The following is a 25,586-nucleotide window of genomic DNA, read 5'->3' as shown; positions in this document are numbered from 1 at the left end:
GCCACTACTGGTTTCTCTTCCCTCTTCAGTTGTTGACAATGCATTTCTTACCTGCAGCTTACATTTAAAGCATTATTATCTAGATCTGTGCCGTAGGCCCAAATTGCATATATCCAAAAGCTGTCAAAACAAGTTGGTTCATGTTTGCCCCATTTCATGCATCTCTCTCCGTCCAAGTCATGCATTTTTATACTTACCGTTCAAATCTTAAAGGATTACCAACAGCATTTCAAATATGAAGTGTCCTCACAGTCCCACTTGTTTGTAGTTTATACTCAGGCCCCAAATCTATTTATTCTCTTAATACAGTTATTCTCTTAATAAATACATTTGTCTTAAACAGTTAAATAATCGAGAAAAAAATAAGTACAGTTCGATGTTTGTTACATTTTGCCACAGAAAACTAAATTGGCATCCAAGGATGGTTTGAAGGATTTTCAGTTGCTCCTTTCAGAATTTCAGCTGTGAACATGCTAGAAATGAAAGCTGAGTGTAACCTGAAACTCAACATCCAAATCTTTTACACTTTCAACAAAAAGATTTTACTTTAAAGCAAATCAGTTTCTACTGTTTTATTTCTTTCCACTCGAGCAATTCAACTCGAGGCCATCTTGTTGCTGTTAAATTAAATGTATTAAATTGTCAGGTTTTGAGGAATACAATATATTCATACATATCATATAGATCATACTTTAGTTTAAGAGGCACTATGATTATGAGGCTCAACGTATAAAGGATAATGCAAGTCTGTGAAAAACAAATTGCATAATGCGTTGGCCATATGAAGGACAATGTAGTCCTTGAAGTCTTTTGAACAGCTGGGGCTCAAGATTCTTTGCTCACTACTTCATGCACTTGTGGTTTTGCTTGCGTGAGTTGCATTGGTGCCAACTTTTATCTTGATGCGTCTGGTTCAATGCCTGCAAATCCTGACTTGCTGGTTTAGTCAGTTTATAGTGTACCAATTCATTATCCCTTCATTACTTTGGGCCAAATGTGTTTATTGTGATAGCATATTTCCAAAGCAGTTGTTACCATTGTTGTTTTCAAAAACACACTTATTAAAATCTTGTGCAAATTGATTTTATTTTCTCTTTCAACATTAAAGAGTACACTCATACTCGTTATTTCTGTGTTAAGAAATGAAATGACATAGTAACTAACTACTATGCTGTAAGATTTCGGTGTTAACCAAAAATGAAAGAAGATATACATTCAATCAAAAATCAACCACAAATGAAATATACAAAGTAGCAATTATAATTTGCATTACATGAAATGGCACCTACACTACACAATTTAAATAAGTAATGTGGTGTTTCACTTATAATCTTCAGGTATTTGTTGCACAGAAAGTCTTCCAAGGCTCTTTGTGTCACTCTTCAGGGGGAGAATGTTTACTGATTATGTTACACAGCAATTGCTTGAGTCGGGTCTGAAAGGAACTTTAATGAGAACAGCTTTAATTATGTAATAAATGAATGATAATTATTGGTGTATTGCTCTAAATGCAGCCCATGTATTTTTATTGTATTTAATCATATATAACTGTATGGTTGTCTGTTTGTAAACATAAGAGGTGTATTCAAAGATCCCTTATTGTGAACATAAAGAGCTATTTCCCAAAGCTGACTGCAACAACAGAGATGAGAAATGCAAACACATGGATGGTTGTTGTCTGTGTTTTTTTTATACACAAGATATTGAATTTATTTATTTTGTTTGAATGTATTATGCTATGTGACAATACTTTTATAAAAGACAGAAATATTAAATAGCTATTTTTATCAACTAACCCTGTGTGTAGTGTCCAGTGATTATTAAAGTGATAGTCCTTAAATACGTGTCCAATTGTTTTGCATAATAAAATGCAGGTCTTTAAATCTTGTTGGTCAAATTATTTCTCTCAAACCTACATACGGTATATGTACGTTGAGCCATTACGTAAAATAAGTATCATCTGTGAAATGTACTTGTCGTGAAAGTACTCATTATGCAGCATATTGGACCCTGTCAGATTATATTATTGTATTATTATTATTGCTGTATTAACATGTAAGTAACATTTTAATGGTGCATCTGGTTGGGTGGAGCTAATTTAACTATTGGATATACTGTTGGACAGATAATTAGAAGTTAAAGCTATAGCAATAAATCATATTTTATAAACTGGTCTTTTATTTTAATCTGTAAAGTAGCAAGTTTCTCATCACTTGAAACAGATCAACATTAACTTTGCAGGCTATACAAAAGATAGGAAAAAGATCAAAAAGCGGTGCTCTCATTGGAATCGATCACAATTTATTTTGCAGGGATAAAGTACAGTTTGTCCATGTGTACTTGCCGTAGCCTATCCAGAACACACCAGAAGTAAAAGGGGGCCAGAGTAAGAGCAGAAAAAATCCTAAATATTCCATTTCAGGGCAAAGAACGGTGCGAAACTGAACAAATGACAAAACAATATAATTTCAGAAACAATATCCCAAACCCCGTGGTTCGTTTACACTTGTGGTTAGCTTAATTATGTGTTCGGCTCGTCAGTGATCATTTTATTTTGAAAACACGACTCGGAAGTCTTGTGTTTACTCATGTCCGGTCCATTTGACAGTCGTGCGTATCTGTTTGCAGGAGTTGTGTCATATACAGTGACCTGGTTTCTGGAAACAACGGACAATGGCATCCGGCGACGGAATTCAGATACCGAGCCGTCTCCCGCTGCTGCTGAGCCATGAAGGGGTGCTCCTCCCGGGCTCCACCGTTAGGTTCACCGTGGACTCTCCGCGGAACATGCACCTGGTCAGCCAGCGGCTGTTGAAGGGGACTTCTCTGAAAAGCACAATCATAGGAGTAATCCCCAACACCAGAGACCCAGACCACGACACCGACGACCTACCCACCTTACACAAGTAATACACATTTAGCTAAATAAGGTATTCAAATGGGTGCTTATGTTGTTTTGTAGGTGAGAAACATACCAGGTGACTGTACAGGATCTCCAACCTGGGGGTCAGGACCCCTCCACGTAGACAGACCTTAGGGGACAAGAGGTAGACATATAGTTTGGCTCCCCAAAAGTATTTTATATTTTATAACCATTATGTAACAATGTGTCCCAGTTCAAAGGTGGCTACATGTAGCCTAGTTTCATAAGGTTAACGTTAGGTCTTTAGCTGGCCTTTCAGTGGCATGGCAGACTTTATGAAGCTTATCGGATGTTTTATTTTCCTTTTTTTATGTTTCTAAAAGTCATTTCATGTCATATTTAATCTAATAGGTATTTTTGTGTTATGCGCGGTTCATATTTTTCGACAGAACAGAAGCTGCAGTGTGTGATTTGTCCTAAAGAAAAGTCCCCAGTCACTCCTCACAAATTGGATGAAGTTATGTCGTGTGGTTTGTCTCGCAAGCATTTCCAGGAAAACAATGTCCTCAGGCTCACTCTATTTTAGCATGGCAGCAGTCTGACAAATTTGGAAATTGAGATGTGAAATGCAACATTCATACTCTTTCCCATATAATCAATAATGAGGGTATAAAATCATGTAAACCCATTATTATATTTTTATGTATTCTTATCTGTCTGTCTATCATTTTTAAAGACTGGAGAGGCTGATGATTTTCTGCTATACACAATCTAACCTCCAGTGTTGAAGAACTCAAATTCGATCACAAAAAAAAAGGAAAGTCTACAGTTTAGCAGTGGCCCTGCAGCCAAGTGCAGAGAGGTGGACTTTAACCAGCTGTCTGCCAGGTCAGTCTGGTTACTAAGTAGCAATTGTTTGTCTCTGGACAGTTTGTCTCTCTTTCAACCACAGCTACTGGAAAAGTGTGCTAAACTTTGGGTTTTGCACCCAACTTGGCATTTTAGCACTGCACTGTGGCCTCCCACTGCTCCTAAATGGCTTTTAATCGATTAAAGGCTCCAGGATGCAGAAGGTGGAACTTATAAACAAAAGGAACGGAGACAATCTGATGGCCCCTGTTCCTTGAGTTGTTGTGGTAAACCACAGCAATGTGGCATATATGTTAGGGGGAAAGAGGGATATAATGCTGGTTATCCAACGTCTTTTCCCTTTAAACGCTACAAACGCCTCTACTCTGTGGTGGCTGCCACTTTACATAACATCCAGGAATTTATGTCCCAGCCACGGCAAACCCATAATCAGAAACACTTCTTATATGTGTGTGGAAGGGGGTTGTTGAGTCAGGCACCATCGCCATAAGCTGCTGATCGGTGAATGGATGCGTAGCTAGAAGTAGCACAATGTCCTGCTGCACTGTCATGCTCACTCACAGTCAATGCTGAGCATTGAAGAAACTATTGGAGCTGTCACACTAATAGATTTCCCAATTTTGTGTCAGTAAATTGTGGGGATCTCACATCTCAGGCTACCACATACTACAGCACACCTGCTGATTATAATAAAGTTGTTTGATCCGAAGCAGGAAGTCGTCGAGAGGTCCTGACCAGATCCACAGTGTGAAGACTGAATCCGAACAAACTTGAAACAATCATCATGGTCGATTATTGTTTACTTTGAGTTAAAGCTCTGGACAGGCCTCCTCCAGTGAGTTGTCTGTCATCACCCACCTCCTCTGTCTCACTCTCACTTTCTCTGTCTCTCTGTAGAATTGGTACAGCAGGGATAGCAGTGCAGGTGGTGGGCAGCAACTGGCCAAAGCCCCACTACACCCTCCTCATCACTGGATTGTGCCGCTTTAGCGTGTCAAGTCTGCTGAAGGAGCGACCCTTTGTCCTGGCAGAGGTAACCTTTATTCAAAATCGGACAATAGTTAATTTAATCAACAACCCCATCATCATTCTTGTGACGTCTCACGGTAAATGATTAAAACTGCCCTGTGGGGGGTCCTTGTGCAAATGCATGAGAGAAACAAAACAGGGACCCATTCATAGAGAAGTTGGTCCATAGTGGTACTTGAGGTCTCTAACCCAACAGGGAACCTTTAATAAACTGACCAGTGCAACTTGTGTTAGCCAGTACTTAAAGGTGCCCTGTGGAGTTTTTGTGCGAGCAAAAACAAGCACAAAAAGTTAATGTTTACATTTAGTGTTTTCTTTGGGCAGTACCGCTGCCGACTGTCCATCGGCAGAATGGTGTGAAGCCAGCAGCAGTGCGTCGTGTCACCCCCTTTCATGCACGTGTACGCGTCTTTGTGCGATTGCACAATACAACCAAAGCGGGGACCCATTTTGTAAAAAAAACAATACTCCACAGCAGCACCTGTGGTCAAAAACTCTACAAGGTACCTTCAATCTCCTGATGTTGCTATTTCCAATGAAACCGTGACAAAGGGTGCATTCCTGATTGGGGGCGTCCTTACTCGTAGCTTTATTTTTATTTTCCAGTATAGGACCAAAACACCTGTCACTCAGTATTTAACGCATGCAGATGTGCATGATGTCAAAGTGTGCCTCTCTAATTGGAAATTGAATTGCAGGTGGAGCAGTTGGATAAACTGGAGCACTACACGACCCCAGTAACAGAGGGTGCCACGGCCAAAGGTGGAGAGCTGGGGGAGCTGTCCCACAAGTTCTACCAGGCTGCTGTACAGGTGTGTGTGTGTGTGTGTGTGTGTGTGTGTGTGTGTCTAGCTTGTGTATGTGGAAGAGAAAGAGAGGTAGTAAACGAGAGAAAAAAAAAGAAGAAATCTCCAGATTACTTGATTAAGTTAAAGGATTTGGCTCAATCATGGTTGAAGGACCACAAAATGTCCCACAAACATGTCCCAATTTACTGCTTGTTGTCCTGGACTTACAAAACCATGTCTTCTTTATAGTGTTATTTTTATTTACCTTGTTTTTTTTGGCATACCAGAGGTAAGCAATGTGAAATAATTCAATAACATGTTCTGACAATTACATAAAAAATGAAATAAAACAGAATAAATGACAGGAAGAGAAGGAGCGTGTTGTCATTCATACACAGACAATACTTTCTTTCCAGATGAGATTCCTCAACCCAGAAATGATGGTTTCTGTTCAGATCCCATGTGGCTTTAGCAATGGACCTAGATATTAAAGAACACTGGAAGGGTTGTCCTTCAGAGAACTCCCAGCAGTGTGACATTTATTAAGAGAATGTGAAAGAATTCGGGTTGATTCCACATCCAGCTTCTGCGGTCGCATATGCTAGAACATGAAAAGCTTGTTTGCATGTACAGCGAATATTTCCTCTCCACTTGTATTTGAACACCCAGTGACCATAGTATTCTTTGTCATTTGTTGGCGACATTACTGAACACATAATAAAACAAACATTTTGTTGTCAGCCGAGCGTTTGAGGCGTTAAGTTCAACAAGCCGTTGATATTTTGTGTCAGAGCTTGACTGATAGTGCTGCTCGCACACTTAATGGTCGTGAAGTTGTTCTTGTTCCTGACTTACATCCATGACTAATTGAGCCTCTTCCCTCCAGCATTACCACAGAAACAACTTGAAAGGATTAGTTATTATCTCCGCCAGGAAGATCATGAGATTGGTTGTGTGTGTGTTTGTGTGTGCTCGCATCCGTGTTTGTATTTGAGTGTGTGTACGTCCACGTCCGTGACTGAGTGTGCAGGTCTGTGTCTGTCCACGGCTTATCTCTCATTCTGCTGCAGCAAACTGCACAATATTTTGTGTGGGCAGTTATGGCTGTGTGGTTGAAGGCCCTCTCGTGGTTACAGTGTTTCACACCTTCTTAAAACACCTTTTTATTGCCTGTTTATTCTGCCATTGGCTGCCTGCCTACTCCTCACTAACTACTCTTAACTGGGGCCGCTAATGATAACACAGTGATTTACAACCCCAGGTATACATTACTCCACTATATCGTTACATAGCAAATAGTGGTTTGCTGCTATAATAATGTTCAGAATGTTAAATATGGCTCTTTTTTAAAGTTGTCCTGTGGAGTTTCTTAAAGAGAAAGAAAAGTTATGTTTACATTCAGTCTTATTCTCCAAAACACTAAGGTCTAAATGTTTTTTAAGTGTTTTGTTGTCCAGCATTGTTTACATTTGTTCTTACTAGTGAATAGTAGTTATTCTTCTCTGCCTTTGCTGGTGCATTGCAGCATTACCTTGCAACACTGTGCACACAAATATCCCTCAGGATGAAAACAGATCTTTCTTATTTGATCTTATCTTGCTTTGGGAACACCTGCAGGTTGCTGGTGTTAAGTCGACAAGCCTATAACTCAAAGTACTTAGGAGATGATTCATCATCGAATGAAAAAGCTTCATCGTAAATCTTTAATTATTAGCTTAATTATTTATTCCTGAGCTGTACCAGAACTCCTGGAGAACTCTCGAATGTCATTTAAAGAAGTGCAAATCAAAATGAAACAGAGGGAAAAAATAAGTAATACACTGTGATGGATAAAAAAAAAAGCCTTATTGTGTCATCAATCAAATTTCAAAGTGTGTGTGTGTGTGTGTGTGTGTGTGTGTGTGTGTGTGTGTGTGTGTGTGTGTGTGTGTAGTTGTTGGGTATGTTGGACATGTCAGTTCCAGTGGTGGCTAAGTTCAGGCGTCTGCTGGACAGTCTGCCCAGGGAAACTCTACCTGATGTGGTAGCCTCCATGATCCGCACCTCAAACAAGGAAAAACTACAGGTGAGATGAACTGGTGGGTCTGTGTCACCCAACTTTTAAACTAATTACTTAACATAAAAGAAGAAACAGGATGTGACATACGGTTGAAAGCCACTTATTCTAGGGCTTATAATGTGATTACAGCATCTTACTCGGATGGAATATATTTGTAACTGTTTATGTTGTACTAATCACAGGGAAAATGTGTGCAATGTGCCGCTTATAATAGAATTTACAAAGCCCAGATTTCGCAGCTGCTAAACCTGCGCAAATAAGACAAAAATAAACCACATAATTCTCAAAGCACTCTCACAGGGTGGAATGCACTACTAACTGCTGCCAAGCAAATAGCGTCTCGGTGTGCCTGTGCCATTTGCATGTATTTCAATTAAGTAATATGCATACATTTGGCGCAAAATTGGCCATTTTTCTATGCAAATGAGCCTCATATCAAAAACAGTCCAATTCACAAAGATCAGCGCTAATAGCCACACTCAGTGACGGTGTAATTATTCGCGTCTTCAGAAAGTTGGTGGTAACTGAAGTGCATTTATACGGGATGTCGGGCACAGACTTTCTAGTGATCGCGGCAGCATTGAATGCTATTTTTTGTCTTTTTTTCCTCCTTTCCTTTCTCTTGCTTGAAATCATGCCATGTTCTTTTACAGTCTTATGTTGTAATTTGGAAAGCGCTGACAGACAGACTGGGATATCAAATCTAAAATAGGGTTTCTCTGTCAATTTAAATTCCTTGCCTGAGTCTTTGAGGAGGGCCTCTGCCCCTCGTCAGTTAGGACCTGGGTTTCTGTCTGCCGTTGTTCTGCCTGCTGTGTTCTTGATGCTCAACAGACATTTGTAATTGTCCATGTGGCAAAGAAAAAATGTTGCAAAAACGATCAAATTGCATCAGCTGCAAAAATGTATGGGCACTGTAATATTATCAGCACAGTTCTGTTTGTGAATCGGACCTTGAGATGGTTCTCTCTGAATTGGCCCCTTGGTGTGCCTGGGTTGGATCTGTAGGGGGAGGGGAGTATTGGAATATCTGCCACAGTCTTTTTTTAGAGCTACTACCGAATGGTGCCAGTGAGAAAAAACGTCTCATACTAGATACATTAGAGTGGGCTGAATGTAAATATTTTCCCTGAGGTGAATGCATTTTGAAATGAGGTTTTTGTATCTCCATGTGTGCTGGAAAGGTCCTGGATGCGCTGACCTTGGAGGAGCGATTTAAGAAAGCTCTGCCCATGTTGACCAGACAGATAGAGGGACTAACACTGCTGCAGAAAACCAGGAAAATAAGTCCTGAAAAGGAGAAGAGGGTAACAAACGTTTGCATTTATCCTTTTCCTTTCAACCGTGTCTGTATTTATATGCCTGTTCACACCTCTCCGTGTCTCATCCGTTCAGGTGTTATCAGTGCGTAAAGGTGGAGCGCTCCGGGGCCGGCGGTTCAACCTGGAAGAGGAAGCTGAAGATGAGGATGGCGATGACACTGCAGTCTTGGAAAAGAAGGTCCACGCGGCCAAGATGCCTGAAGCCGCTCTCAGAGTTTGCCTCAAAGAGCTCAAGAGGTGACCTCGCCCGGATAAACCCTGTCATATGTTCTCTCTGTCCTAATCATCTGTAATCATCTGTGAAATGTAATTATTTAACATCTGCAGTTTAAAATATTCCTTTATTTGCAGTGGCTGCTTTCTTGGGCAAACTTTACCTTTGATTGCACTGTTTAAAAAAAGCTAATATTTTTGGTAAAAGTAATGGCACATGTTGATGGTGAATCAAGATCATGTACCACTAATTAGATTTCAAAAGAATAAAGCTGAATTATTTTGTTTTACTAAGAATCCAACGTTTTAAGGGGAGATGCTACAGGCGATTAGTCCAAAATATTATGTTTAAATAGGCAAATGAGGCATTATCTTGCTATCTATCTATGCTAACTTTTATTGAATTTAGGAGAAATCTTCAGACGCAAATAGATAAACACCTACATGTCTTTTTTTTTTTTTTTTTATTCTTTCCATTTGCCTGAGAGAAAACATGTTTTGGAAGCAAAATAGTCCAAAATCTCATTAATCTCATTCATCTGTTTTCAGATTGAAGAAGATGCCTCAATCCATGCCTGAATTCTCTCTGACCAGAAACTACTTGGATTTGATGGTAGAGTTGCCGTGGAGCAAAAGCACCAAAGGTAAACAAAGCTGAAGGCGACCCTAAGCAGAGTCCAGGTCCACAAGCCACATAATATGTCACATGCCTCAGATTAATACCATACTAAAGCCAGCCTCATGTCTTATGCACTCAGTCTTGCATTTTCCTGGTTCGCTGCTTTTGCTTTGAAGCGTGTCTGTTGTCTTTGGACTGACCAAATTACGGTATTCGATTTTTACAGATTTAAATATTAAACGCCAATTAATATGATCAAATCATTTAATTTCACGGCCAGTCAGCTGAAAGAAAGGATGAAACCGTTTTGACACATTCGTTACTGAGGTTGCCTCTCATATTCATTCATACCCTTAACTCGGATTACTCCGATATATATCCACAGTGTAGTCATCTATACTGAAACTCATCAATATTTGTATTATGACGAGGTGTAATGTGAAAGATGTCTCTTCCCACAGGAAGTTGTCACTAGCCTCTGTAGTTCAGCTCAGCTCGTCTTCTGGCTTAATGGCCGGTTACGGGATTGGCCGCTGCAGCGTGACATCACTTTGTTTCTCCAAAGGTTGATTCTGTTTCAGCTTTTCAGTTTATTTCGTTTTTTTTGCCATCCCCTGCTGTCCCCACCGCCGCAGCCTAAACTCACTAGCCACATTCAAATGAATGGGAGGACTGGCTGACACTGCAAACCCTGATTTAGTGTGAATGTGAAAGGAGTGTTGTAGCTCATTTGTTTAGGTTTACCGGCTCACGACTTTTACTGTCTTGGCTCAGTCTCACCACTCTCATCCAATCTCAGTTTCCATCCACAGCTGTTTTCAGTCAAAAATACTGTGATTAACTCGCAGCACGTCACCTGCTTAGCACCAAACAGCAGAGAGAGAGAAAGTCAAAGACAACTCGCTGGTGAACACAGTGTGGCATTTATAAAGTAAAGAGTCAGCTATTTCCAACAACAGCTGGTGGAGAGCAAACCAGAACTGAAAGGAGAGGGAATATTAAACTTATATTGTTGTCAAAAACACAAATCCAACTGAAGCTAATTTTGATGGGTGTTTAACTGTTTGCTGACATATGAGCCATACGAACTTAAAAAAGTTGATAAAATGTCAGTGTTGCGTTTACAGCGTGTTCTGCTGCCCCTTCCTTGTCAAATCATTCCTTAATGCAGCTTTAGATGACGCACTTTACGCCTCTTAGAAGTCTCACATCCTGTATCACTCGTGTCCAAATGTCAAACCAAAGTTGTTTCCATCAAAAGTCCAAGGCAATAATATTTCCCCAACAGAAGCCACACAAAGATATAATGTGGATATCTGTGGTGGCCGACCACAATATCAGAATATCAGCACCCCTGCAAATGGATTTCACAAACTGACAAAACAGCACACGTGTGAGACACAGTTGTGGTATATTTTCAGGTCTTACACAGTACAGCGAAGACCCCAAGTGTAGTTGTCTTAGATGAAAACCAGATGTGCAGGAGACCAGGGGCCGAAGGGGGGGATGTGTAGAATGAGGAGGCCACATACATTCTCTTACGTTCCGCCCAGATGTAAACATAACATGTACCCTATATAAAGGTGAAGCGAGCGCCCTAGAAGCAGGGACTTTCGGATTCGACTTGAGACCTCCGGACGATCTAGACGTCCGTAATGGCATGTGTTGCTTGTTTGTAATAAACTTTATTATACCAGCAAGAACAGTGTCCACGGAGCATCCTTCCTCATCACTTCAACAGAACTGTCGCATGCAAGATACGACACAGTCTTTGCAGTCTGCCTTGGTTACAGATAACCTCAGATGAGTAGAGACTTGAGGGTTCATGCGTTTGCAGGGTCAGGAGTCAAAACCTAAAGTATGTCCTGCAAGTGTTTTCATCTAACAATTTTGGAGGATTGTGTGTCCTTTAAAAAAAAAAGAAAAAAAAGCTTGTTTCTACTCTCCTCTTCTTCCTCAAATTACACTCATCCCTCTTTCTCTACTCCCACCTCACTGTCTTTGTCACTGTCTTTACTAACGCAACTGTTTTCTCCCTCCCTCTGGGATCCATCCATCTCATCCATCCCACCCAACACACACACACTCCTCAGACTGCCTGGACATCCAAGCTGCTCGCACTCTATTGGACAACGATCACTATGCCATGGACAAGCTGAAGAGACGCGTGCTGGAGTACCTGGCTGTTAGACAGCTGAAGGCTTCTTTGAAGGTGTGTCTTAGAAAGACAAAAAGTCAGGGATTTCTTTAATGTACCTCCATATTTATCTGTGAATTTCATGTCGGTGCTTTTGTCTTCAGGGACCCATCCTTTGCTTTGTGGGGCCCCCGGGAGTTGGGAAGACCAGTGTAGGACGCTCCATAGCCAGGACTCTGGGCAGAGGGTTCCACCGCATCGCTTTGGGAGGCGTCTGTGACCAGTCTGACATCCGTGGACACAGGTATCATAAGATATCATCTCTACCGGAGAGTCTATAGCAGCAGTAGTAGTGGACAACACAGGTGTGGGTGAGGCTGGCATGATTACATATGAACATGTAAATTAAATAGACATTAAGTCCTGAGTTGTCTCAAAACCAGGGATTTATTGTCTGAAATTAGAGGAGATTCATGTTCTGAAAGCTGAATTTACTGTAGGTGGGTGTTTGTTCTTGAGCAGCGTGTAATTCTGTAATCTAGTGTCAGCAGACGGTCAGTGAAACGTTGGCTACAGCAGCTTGCCGCTGCAGTATGAGTCTGTTGGCTCTGTGGATGTGTATTGGAGCACAGCGCTGTCTGCTGCTGAGTGGAACATGAGCTCTCATGATTAAAGTTTATTGATTACATTTGAAATATATATATTTTTCTTAAAAGACTCCTATAGAGTGGTGCAGGAATGAGTCCTAACATCCGGGAATGAGTCGGCATTTCTGCACATCTGGGTCCCTCGTCTGGACGGCAATAGGTTTTTTAGATGCCTGAAAAGTGGTCTGTGGTTAACACAAGCTTTAGAGATTTGAATGTTTCGCTCTACAATATAAAATCCATCAGTAGATACCCCTAAAATATGTCATCCCTGCACCACGCTATTGGAGAGGAGTAATGAAATATTTTATGGTGGAATTGCTAACAAGCTTACTTTTTCTAGACTCGTAACACAGCAACACACCTACATCAAACAATTAGCAACATAGTTAGTTATCTGCTCAAAACCACATAAATACCAACACTACAATTATTCAAAATACAAAAAACGCTTTCTCTATCAGTAACTCTATCGAAACGTGGCCGACCCGACTCAATATTAAATCCTTCTTTCAAAACACAAGCACGTGTTTTCAAACCGAGAGGTATAATAGTCAATCACAACACATACTAACAGTAGACGGCCTCATACAATAGACAATATGAAAATCATTGTTTTTTTAAAATTCTGTTTCCTTTTACTGTAAAGCACTCAAATGTGTGCATATCTGGCAACTTACTGTATAAAAGTAAGTGAGTCATTTTTACGTTATAGAATGTAAATGATCATAAACAGAAATGCTGCAGTAAAAGCTGCATCAGCAACATGAAATTGCTGCCAGTGATGAACAAAAGGTTCTAAATGTGGAACAAATGAAATACTCAAATTAAGGAAAAAACCCGACGATCCACAGCCATGTTATCACCACGTCACATCTCATGCCCTCCGTTCTCTCACTGCCCACCCCTGGTGTTCTCTTTTACACAATCAATTTTCAATGATGCCGTAACCTCAGATGGGGGTCGTCTGTTTCGGTGAAACAGTCTTAATCTTTGGGGAATTTAGTTAATTTTAATTCGACAACCGTAAAGTTACGCTTTAGAATATATACATCGATGGTGGAAATAAACGATTACTGTGTTTGTTTTTTCTCACATCATACATTAAGTCAAGTTTATTGCAACACAAACAACAAAATCATGATTGACTGGAGTTTATTGATTGACTCACACTTGCACGGTATCCTATGTAACACGAGTCAGTCAACAAGTCAGATCACGCAGCTCGCCTTTGATCCGCCTGTTTACAGACTTAGTCCCGAACGAGTGTTATCTCTATCAAAACACACACACACGCACACACACACACACACACACACACTCATCTCAGGTTGCAGAGCTGATCCTGGTGTTTTAAAGGCGAACAGGACAGAGTTGAGAAACCGGATGAGAAACACGTGTCTTGCTAACCAACAGCAGGAGAGTAAGGGATGAATGTTTTATTTGAGGTAGACCGCTCCACTTGTTTGGTTCATACCCTTTATTTGGACCCGAGAAATTGCACATTCCACGCTTTCAGCTTGCAGGTTCCCGACACTTTGTGAGAGCTCTGTGTCTGCGCTCTATTATTACTGTCACGAGGTAATGCAATAAGTCGACAAGAGCGGGACCAGCATGCCAATGTGGCATGATCAAATATGAATGTCAAGGTTCTCTGTTGTCACTATTTACACAGCAGATCAGTTTCAAATCATTCTTATTTTCTCCAGACGCACATATGTGGGGAGCATGCCCGGCCGCATTATCAACGGTTTGAAGACTGTTGCCGTAAATAATCCTGTGATCCTGCTGGATGAGGTTGACAAGCTGGGGAAGAGCCTGCAAGGAGACCCGGCGGCTGCACTGCTGGAGGTCAGCTCTGTTTTACAGGATGCCGTGTAGTTGTATCTAGGGGATATGATTAGGGCCACATGTGAAGAGTGGATTTGAGTCCCGATCCTCTTCCATTAGTATCAGATGCCTTCTCTGTTTTTGGACTTCCTGCCTTAATATTTACATGCTTTCAACTTAATCTGCCGGTAGACCTTAGCCTTTGCTAAAATTGCTTCTTCACCAAGTTTAAAATTTTTTCTTTTTTTTTAAAGTTTGTGTTCCTCTGTTTATTCTGTGAACCAACCAGCTAATTGGCTAATTGAGATGAACTAAATGAAGTTTGACGAATAACTAAAAACACGCACAATGAAACAGTCTCTCTATATTCCCTTAGGTCCTGGACCCAGAGCAGAACCACAGCTTCACAGACCATTACCTCAATGTGGCCTTTGACCTCTCCCAAGTGCTCTTCATTGCCACTGCAAACACCACGGCGACCATTCCCCCTGCCCTGCTGGACAGGATGGAGGTGCTGCAGGTACCAGGTGAGTTTAGGTGCAAAGAGTCACTCTCAGGAGTCATCTCTGCAGTCTCAATTTCATCTCGAAGCCAAACTCTTGTTCTGGTGACAAAACAATTCCCAAACTGAGTGCATCTGTATTATTGAGGTTTGTGCAGTGTAGTCAGGGAGGAGACAAACGAACTGTAGATGATGACTCGCATTACAACCTATAGTCAGGTACAGATGCTTCCTTTGAAATGCATGCTGCTTTGTTTTTGTTACTCTGTATTACACACTGTCACACACAGTATCTGTTGGCTGATAAACGTGCACCTCCCAAGCTTGACCGTACACAGCTACGGTGTCCTGCAACCGCTACGTTGTTTTATTTTATTTGAGTTCATTTTTCATGCATACACAGTGTAAAGACAGGGATGACACAGAAATAAGGAATGTAGAGAAAAACTAAATAGACAAAACAGAACACGCAAACGACAACAAAACCGCAAAAAACAGCAGGAGCAGTTTGCTGGTAGAAAGCCAACTCAATCTGATAAAATCTTCGGGCACAAGTTTGTAGTTCGAGGGAAAACAGTATTAATTTAAAAGGTAATTTGAGCACATTAAATATTCAGCAAATGAAGTATCATAGTAGTACTGCGTATGGGTTCAAAATTAGTATAAACCCTTTTGTTGCTCCAAGCTGTCTGAAGCCTGCTCCTCGTCTCTGCCTGAGGCTGCGAAATTCCGAATCCCGCTGTGGCATAAGTTCTCTTTTATTGTGATTAGATAGTATGAGTTACTGCTTTGAGGGAAGGCTTTATCGATGTGTGCGCTCTCGTGTTTCAGGCTACACTCAGGAGGAGAAGGTGGAGATAGCTCACCGTCATCTGATCCCAAACCAGCTGGAGCAGCACGGATTAACACCTCAACAGCTGCATATACCACAGGACAGCACACAGGATATAATCAGCAGGTACACACAAACATTCGTAAAAAAAAAACATGAAACTATCTTAATTTAAAGTAACTTTCACTTTATATTGATTTTGGCGGCCCCTGTGGATGAGAGCGGCAGTGTTTCTGAGCACCAGATTCCCTTAATACCTCTCGTTTTATTGCAGCAGTCTGCTCCATGACGGATGCAGTGTGTAATGAGTGGTCATCAGAAGATGTCGAGTGGTTTGACGGCTATTTGTTTGGAATGATGAGCAGTGATCGGACCTTTTGATCAGATGGAATATCTCTCAACCACATAGTAACCTTTAACAGTAATATTTGTCATTACAACCTACCTACACACCAGCCTGATCAAACTGTCTGGCATGTTTCAAAAATATATCGACAAACATGGAGCTGCTGATACACGGGCTCTCAGTGGTTTCAGATGGCCGGCAGTGTGCTGCCTCTGAACAACACCTGCCTCACTCCAGGCTGGTAACTATAGAAACGGCCAACAGCATGCAGCTGTGGTGCTCATCCTTAGAGGCATACTCCTGATTTTACCGGCTTTATCTCTTTAGAAACCACAAGAAACAGATGAGTTCCATGTGATTTGGGGTTAAGTCAAAGTGAACAAAAGCGTCCTCACATATAGTGTGAGATGGTATTTTTTGTCAGGACTCCAGGCATTTAAGAATATAAATTTAGTATATTTGGAATGGGTTAAGATTTTGATGATTTGTTCTTTCATAATGCAGGACGAATACAAACCTTCAGGATTTTAAGGCCCTGGAGGGGGCACCACATTTGCAGGTCAGACCAAAACGACAGCTCGTTTAAAATCAACTGGTTTTCCTCCGTTTTGTGTTCCTGAGCACAAACCCAGCAACCCAAGCTACCGCACCAGTGAAACCTCATCCCCCAGATAATTGTATTCATCTGCTGTTTGTGTGTGTGTGTGTGTGTGTGTGTGTGTGTGTGTGTGTGTGTGTGTGTGTGTGTGTGTGTGTGTGTGTGTGTGTGTGTGTGTGTGTGTGTGTGTGTGTGTGTGTGTGTGTGTGTGTGTGTGTGTGTGTGCGCTTGTTATTTTAGTTACACCCGTGAGGCTGGTGTGCGCTCCCTGGAGAGGAAGTTTGGGGCGATCTGCCGAGCGGTGGCTGTGAAAGTTGCCGAAGGTCACAGAGTCACCGTGACGGACGCTTCGACCTCTGAGCGTCCGCCGCTGCAGGGGGGTAAGAACCTGGGCTCTCTTTTCTGTCTGCGTCTCAACGGGACGTTTTGGATCGGTGGGAGGCACAGGGTCAAATCCTTTAGTCGCAATAATATACACTAATCTGCTAACATGTGTACATACTTCCAAAAAAATACGGTTTATTATTTTGTAAGTATTTTGTAAGTACTTTGAACTGTCAGCTTTTATTGGATCATTTTCGGAAACAAAAAATGCTGCCTCACCCAACTGGTAGTCTTCACCGGTGTGAAGATGTTCAAACTGGTTTGATATAAAACCAAACACCGGAGCAGTGAAAACATGAACATCCTTTTTAGTGAAAAACAATGTTAGATAAGGTAATCATAAATCTTACGCTTCATTAGTAAAGGACAGATAGATAAAGAAAAAAGCAGTCTGTACTCTCAGTGTTGAGGAGAGCTCTAGTTCGGTACCTCGGCTGTCGGGGCAACGGAGTAACAGCTTCGGCAAGTCGTTTTGTACTGCTTTGTAGAAAGCCCTCGGTGTTGCCAGGTAACTGATGCCAGGGACATGCAGTACAAACATTGGTGTGTGTGTGTGTGTGTGTGTGTGTGTTTGATGTCTCTGTTCACTGTTTGCAGTTTGATATATCTATATTTGGTTTTCTGTGCATCTTTGCATAATGTCTGTGTGTGTGTGTGTGTGTGTGTGCGTGTGTGTGTGTGTGTGTAACACGGTTGCAGCTTTTGTCTCTCTCTCTCTCTGAGGCCTCACCCCATAGTTCTGTTTCTCTATACAATATGTCAGATGTGTGGACAGGTCCAGCATGCAGTGTGTTTATATGCATTTTAGTTATGGGATTATTCCTCACACTCTGCAGCCACTTGATTTCCACAAACATAGATTGTTTTTTCCCTTCTAATCTGGTGTTTGGCCCTCCAAAATGTGATGGAAATTTGTATTCAGCAGATGTAGTTCTGCTGCATCATGAATTGGTTGTATGACATAACATCAGTTCTTCTCAAAAGGATTCAATTCATTTCATGTGTGCTCAGACAAGGCCGCCCCCCCAGAGATGCCCATAGTGATCGACCACGTGGCCCTAAAGGACATCCTGGGTCCTCCCCTGTTTGAAATGGAGGTAAGCAACACACCGACAGGGGTCCGCAATTACAGAGAGCTGTGCAGAATTGACTTTGTCTTTCTTCACTGGCTGTCTGAACTCATTCATGTGAAGGCAACCTGTGAAGATGTCTCAGAGCTCCACAACAGCTGCCGTACATAAAGTCAGAATAATGCAGCAGGTACTTGAGATGTCCTCGTACAGTATCATGTGAAACACGACGCAGATTGTCGAGTGTTTTTGTTCTGTTTCTCCCCTAAAAAAAACGGAGCCCACGGAGTAGTGTGGACAGGGCCTTAGTTGTCTTTCATCTCACTTGTCTTTGTTCTCCTCCCTCTACACTCCTTCACACCTTTTCATCTCACCCGCTCTCTCCCGTCTTCACTATTACATCATGTTGGCCTTTTGTTTCACATTTATTCCCGAATGTTTGAAGATTACAAGCCCTCCTTGAATTCTTTGTCTTTTTCTTCTGATTATTCCACCAACTACAGCTTCACAGATGCTTTGTGTGTGTGTGCTTCTGTGTGTGTGTGTTGGAAGGTGTCTGAGAGGCTCACCCTGCCAGGTGTGGCTGTGGGTCTGGCCTGGACCCCCCTCGGTGGGGAGATTCTGTTTGTGGAGGCCAGCCGGATGGAGGGAGAAGGTCAGCTCACTCTGACCGGACAGCTTGGAGACGTTATGAAAGAATCCGCCCATCTGGCTATCAGCTGGCTCAGAGCGAACGCTAAAACCTACCAGCTCACCAACAGTGAGTTCACACAGATATATAAACTGTACATGCCGGCAGGTAAACAGTGAAATAGGCTCGTTAACATGCATTTGAACCCGACATTTGTGTGGGTTTGAACAGTGGGGGGCGGTCCAGACCCGCTAGAAGGGACAGACATCCACCTCCACTTCCCAGCTGGAGCCGTCACCAAGGACGGCCCCTCTGCAGGTGTTACCATAGTAACCTGTCTAGCCTCACTCTTTAGCGGCCGATTGGTCAGATCAGACGTTGCCATGACAGGAGAGATCACGCTGAGAGGGCTGGTGCTGCCGGTGAGTGACACATATTGATAATAATAAAACATGTTTCATTCAGTTTTAACAGACTGGATTGGTCTGTTTTCCTCAGGTGGGCGGTATCAAGGACAAGGTCCTGGCGGCCCACAGGGCCGGAGTGAAGCGCGTCATCCTCCCGAAACGCAACCAGAAGGACCTGGAGGAGCTTCCAGCCAATGTCACAGCCGACCTCGACTTTGTCACAGCCGCAAACCTGGACGAGGTGCTGAACGCCGCCTTTGATGGAGGGTTTCCAGGGATAGCCAGCAGCCACACCCAGCCTCAACTGACCAGCAAACTGTAGCCCACCGATGAAAACACACACACACACACACACACACACACACACACACACACAGTAACAATGTAAAGTGAAGGATGTGTTCCTCAATAGACCTAACAGAGGAGAATGGGTCATCAGCTTGGACATCTTAGGGTCTAATGTCTTTTGAAATTGAAAAGATAATTTGAGATAAATGAAGCCACAATCTCTCTGTTGAGAGCTGATAATGGTATGGCCTCTTTGTTAATCACATATTGGCAGTAAAGCCATTCAGAGTGTTGTCATGTTGGTGCCTCTTGGGGTTCAGCCTTCGATTTTCTAGACTTTGTGAATGCGATGGTGGAAAATGATGGAATGTGTTCAGGCGACTAATTTCCCTGACGTTGATACGGAAGTTTAAACTTAGACTAGTCGACTAGTCGAAAAAGAAAACGGTATATACGTATGTGTATAAGAGCCATTTGAAATTGTTAATCACATTTTTCAATAAACAAAACAGATTTTAAATGTCCCCGCTTTTCGCCTTAGAGAACAAGGCAGAACAAGGCAGAACAAGGCAGAACAAGGCAGAACAAGGCAGGGTGGACGTGAGTCAGGAGCGGCTGATGATTCAGATCGGAGCGGCAGGCCTGTTGGGTGGGTGTTTACCTTGAAAATGCAGATTTTTAAAGACGTTAGCTGTGGAAATCTTACAACAAATAGCAACTAAAGACTAGTTTGATCAATACATAATGTATCAGATACCAGACTGAGACCCTGCCTGCCTGAGGAAACAATTTCTCTGGACAAATATTTTTACTACGACAGAATCTTAATCCAAAATGAAATTTTTTTTCTGGCTGAATTAATCAGACCCATTTAATGTCTGGAGTCCTGTGCATCACCTGTGTCGAGGGTTAAAATTAAAACAAAAAAAGGTCAGACTAATCGTAACTGTATACATCAATAATATACATTGCTAGTTAAAAATGACTTGTAAAAACTGCTTTATATTTTGTCTTTAACCTCGATGACGACGAGGATAAGTTCATTTTATTTTTCAACTCCTTTTTCAAAGCGGCCATATCATGAAGGAAGTACCTTTTCGGTGCTCGGACAACACAATCATCTTTTTGTGGGCTGCTTGGATCAGAATGTGATTCAACAAGCCATTCAGATTTGTATATATTTATATATATATGTATGTGAAATGTATTTTTTCAATCAACTGAATGGAGGTGAAGGATAAAGCTTTTAACTATAAATGTATTGATGTATTTAGTTATTGTTTTGACTGATTTTAGGGTTGAATAACATTGAGTTGCCTCGATATTTTAAACAAAGATTGTTGACTTTATCTTACATCATCTATCTATCTCCCAGTACTGTGTGCAGACTGTATACCCTGCAGATAAGAACACAGCACAGAGGTCAGTGTCAGGCTGAAGTCTGTCACCACAATTGTGTTTCCTAGGTGCTGACTAAAGAATGGGTTAAAAAACCTATTGCTATTATATAAAAGATGAGTGGTGTAGAAGACTGTAATTTTAGAAAAGACACAAATCTGATTTCATACTAACCATGATGCACTTCTGTTCCTCTAAATAACCAATTAAGAGCTGAATTAAAGATGCTTGATATTTAAAAAGTGTTTTTGTATTCCTTCAGATGTTCCCGTCCTTCAGTGAGGGACTGTATTAATCTCACACACAGGGATGAAATTGTATCCCAGCTGAATTCAATATGAAGCAGAAGAAAATAGTATTTTCAACTCTGTGCCACAGAGGTCATATTTTTCTCTCTCCTCTGTAACGATGTAATCTGAAACACCAGCGTGAAGTGTGTGTCCCCCCCCCCATGAAATGCAGGTAATGCAGGTCCTGCAGAACATGTTGCACAGACACATATAAGAGCAAAGAGCATCAAAAGAGTTCCGTGGGTACAGATGTCGCACACAGCATATGTGTGTCAATTCCAGAAATATTCTCTTTTGCAAGAAAATAAGCAAACATCAGCTGTGACATTTTATAGCAATGTGAAGAATTGGGGATTGTATTGTGTTTTTAATTTGTCAAATGATAAAACAAATAAAGAAAATGTATCGCATGCAGCTCCTTATGTGTATTTGTCTCATTGTTACGTTGATGAGTAGCAAAACATATACATCCAACTTGCAATAACTGATTTTGGCCACTTGGGGGCAGCAGTAAGAAGCTGTCAACACAACACTGACACGCACTTGAAGTTTGCACACAGAGCTTTTTATTTGCCTGAAATCTTTAGTCAACAGACCTACTTGGTTAGGTTATCGTGGTTTGGGTTAAATTAACCCTTTCTGGCAGAAAGTCCTGAAGGCAAACTTCTTCCATGTGCCGTTGGCATCAACTTTCAAGTTGTTATGGCAAACTTGTCAGCAAACAGTTGCTTGTTTACATATCCAGCAGATAAGGAGACACAGTTGCATTTACCTGGAGTATGATGAATGTCCAATATTTGAGCCTTTGTTTCTCCCCAACAATCTACTATGTTTACCAGCTAGATGCTAACTTTGTCTGTTATTTGGTGCTGGGCAGCTAGCAAAGAAGCTCGTTCTGCTAAAAACAGCTTCCTGCTGCTGCCGGAAATGATGCTGTGAAAGTGAACGCTATGAGACACTTCTTTCATATTACATGCCATCATTTGATTAATTGTTATCATAAAATATTGATCAAAACACGACCATGTTATCATAATTTTGAGGATAACAAAATATTGTACACAGCAATTAACTGTTGATATACATCTACTTGATCTTATGTAATTCTTCATCTTTTTCTTGTATTCAGTTCATATTTGCACTAATAGCGCCCTGATGTCTGCCTTACACCGCAAAGCAATATGAATTTACAAATATGTATCTATTACAAAACTACAGCCTAGAAGTTTGTAAATACAAAGTTTGTATTGGTACTGTTCCAATTCAAAAGTCTGCGGGCCTTTCTCAATACCAAGTACGCCAAGTATGGACTTGTGGACTTGGGAGTCGATGCAAACCGCCGAACCAATTCCTGCCGCTCTTTTGCCTATATATGTACACTGCATGTGTGTCACAGTAAGTTCACTGCAGACACACCCAGTCTCAGTTAAATCGGAGTATTAGGACTACCTTTCTAAGCCCTCTTGATTCAACATCCCCCCTCACCGCAAGCACACGTTTCCTCTCTGAGTTGAGGCCCTTAATGTATAACCCAGAGGCCCTTGAGGTGGGCTTAGAATACTGCAGCATACCCACTACACATGGCAGAGCATCCCCGCACGCACAGTTTATACCGTGTGATCTTGCATCAGCTGATTACAGGTGTGGTCCCCGCAGACTAGCTGAACGCCTGTGACCACATGATGGACGGGAAGGTTTGAACAAACATAATCAGGATTTGTATTACACACCAATTCATTTTGAAGATGATACTGTCCAGTTCTTGATGTTCAGATATTTTATAACCGTGCACCACATTTTTTGAAATACATAAACTAATATCTGTTACTGTAGGATAAAATGTGCTCATATGAAGGATAAGGATCAGTAGGCAACTGAAGGGAAGTTATTTGTGTGGGGAAGGGGGCTGAGAAATCTTCACTTACTGATCCATCCTGGAACCGAGCTCATTGCAGTAGAGGTGAGGTGTTCCAACGTTTAATTAAATGTTTGTGGATAGGTTGAGTTATACTACACGGAGGCCAGGAGGTTGCTGTTCAAAAGCAGACTCTTAAATCATGATTGTCTCTCAGATCTTGAAGCTTGGTCAAACTTCCAAAATCAACACAAAGGTTATTTTCCTACTTTTTTTCATAACCCGTGTAAGTCTAGAAAACACACCTAAAAGATTTGACAGTGAGTAATTGTTCTTTGTGTACAAGAAACATTTCACCAACAAAGACCACGCTTGTTATGATTGCAAATTAGTTTGAAATAACATAACATACATAACAAAAATAATAAATATGAGAACTGAAACAAACGGGAGATAATTGACACACTTATACAGGTAGGCAAAGGTTGTTCAATCAGGAGAAACTTAATTTACAGTTAACAAATATTTATCAAATTGTGCAAAGTAAAGATTTTGGAGAGTCGACACTGGTGGGGGTGTTAAAGACAGTAGGGGCAGGCTGAAGATCTAGATCAGGGGTCTTCAACGTTTTTCAGGCCAAGGACCCCCAAACTGATAGAGAGATGGAGCACGGACCCCCGACTATATATATTGTATAAAATTGTATTTTATATTAAACTGGGCCTAGTGCCGTGTATAAACATACCTCTTTATTGTGCATTCAATACTAAGCTATTCAAATAATACACAGGTTCATATTTTCATGTTTTTATTTTAAACATGTGGGTACAGTGAGTATGGCCGTGCCACTGCCATTTATAAACATACCATGTCAGCTGATACCAATATCAACATTGTCTGTCAATTGCATGATACTCATGCAGAAGCTATTCAAACTGATGTTTTTATTTTAAACAAATGTGGAAACGAAAAATGAGCGATGGCCTATTAGTGCCACTGCCATGCATAAACATACCTGTTATCATGCATATGATAATGAACTGTTAAAATAATGGACAATTTTTTTAATTTTGTGGTCTTGCTGGGCCAAATCCCTTTAGGCCTAAAGACATGAGGAATATTTCTTCTTCTCCAACCCTCGTCCGGAAAGCGAATAATCATATTTCCATGTCTTTTTGATGTAACAATTTTAGCTCTTTCTATATATAGTGAATCTCTCAAAATCCCCCAAATCATTCTGGTACAGTCTCTTACCTCCAGAGGGTGAGATCACAGCGCAACCTGCAAGCGGACAGAAGACTTGTCAAAGGAACGAGCATTCGCATCTCTTCAGGGATTCTTTTTAGCAAAAAAAAAAAAAAACTTGAGCTCTTATGCACAACACTATTACTGTGTTCCATGCTGCCTGACTGATCTACCTATCTGACCTCACAGGCTGCCCTACTTAACAATGAGAAACGTGGGAAGCATCGAGGACAGTGTCACCGGCTCTCAGGCTACTACATTACACTCTACCCGTTTATGCAGCAGATGAAACGATCAATTCAACATTTAACAGCATTGATATAGTTTCACCTTCCTGTATTGAGGTGTTTATTTGACTTTGATAAGAAGCTGAACGAGTGCACGTGGATCATGATGAACAGCCTTGAAGTATGAATTAGCAGTGTCGACGTATTTAGCCAAAGATTTGCTGAGACTGTATTTTTTTTTTGCTGAGGTAATAAAGATGCGCCGATTCACACCTGGTGGGCTGCCAGGCACAATCACACACGGCCCGACTGTGCTAAGAGGAGGCACAGTCCTGGACTCAACAGTATAGTTTAGGATCCTTCCTGGTCACAAATCATTTCCTACAGAAAATATAAAATATTCATTTGCAGGACGACACATGATGCCATTCTACACCTTATTCCTATGGCAGCATGATCCCCGGGGGGTTTTCTTAGCAACTTTTTGAGTTCTCAAGCCAACCCTGACCAAGAGAGACGATTAAAAAAATAAATAAGACATGTCACCCGAGAAGTTTGTATTGATACAGTACTACTCAGGCCAAACCAGTTTACTCCTTTGTTTGCCGCTTCTTGTTCCGTCCCTGTAACCAACCAAGGTATGCACACTTCTCACATTCCACGGGTAGAACATTGGCTATTTGTAGAGCACGTACTGCTACAGACTGATTTTAGCTCCCCTCTTCCGGTTCTAAAAATCAGAAATCAAATCGCAGTTTTGAGAACTTGAAATGAAGGCATGTCATTGCGCAGCGGTCATGAAAATGAACTTTGAAGCAAGCATGGGAGAGGAGGCCCGGAAATATTTTTTCTTTTTTAAAACATCTACAATTCCATGACAACCGGGCAAACCCCATCTGCTGAGGAGGCTCGTGTGGTTTGATCGCAAGCCAGAACAAAAAATATAGCTTTTTCCTCAATGAGCTGAATATCTTAGAGGGACTGTAAGGAAATTGTCTAATAAAAATCTTAAAAAGATGCCCTGTGGAGTTACTAGCAGTCAAAAACTCCTTTAAGTATAGAGACAAATAATTGGTACTCGTCAGAATTGCATTAAATAAATGTAGCCAGTGTTGAGGTCTGAGGCACACAGTAGA

General features: G+C 41.4%; 1 protein-coding gene across 1 annotated transcript; it reads left to right on the top strand.

Moving 5' to 3' along the window:
- The first annotated feature begins 2,596 nt into the window (after positions 1-2,596).
- lonp2 (lon peptidase 2, peroxisomal) lies at positions 2,597-21,537 on the top strand. Its single transcript, XM_076082135.1, has 17 exons — positions 2,597-2,906; positions 4,631-4,766; positions 5,461-5,574; positions 7,484-7,615; positions 8,794-8,916; positions 9,005-9,168; positions 9,694-9,788; positions 11,857-11,975; positions 12,065-12,204; positions 14,257-14,398; positions 14,754-14,904; positions 15,711-15,837; positions 16,896-17,035; positions 18,051-18,136; positions 18,662-18,869; positions 18,972-19,162; positions 19,239-21,537. The coding sequence occupies exons 1-17, from the start codon at positions 2,674-2,676 to the stop codon at positions 19,467-19,469; spliced, it is 2,532 nt and encodes an 843-aa protein (XP_075938250.1). The 5' UTR covers positions 2,597-2,673; the 3' UTR covers positions 19,470-21,537.
- Positions 21,538-25,586: the final 4,049 nt, after the last annotated feature.

The sequence above is a fragment of the Anarhichas minor genome, unplaced genomic scaffold (genome assembly GCF_050575085.1).
Source record: "Anarhichas minor isolate MPS153535 unplaced genomic scaffold, ASM5057508v1 ptg000090l, whole genome shotgun sequence".
Classification (NCBI taxonomy): Eukaryota; Metazoa; Chordata; class Actinopteri; order Perciformes; family Anarhichadidae; genus Anarhichas; species Anarhichas minor.
The sequence above is the reverse complement of the archived record's forward strand: the minus strand, read 5'-3'. Positions and strand labels throughout refer to the sequence as shown.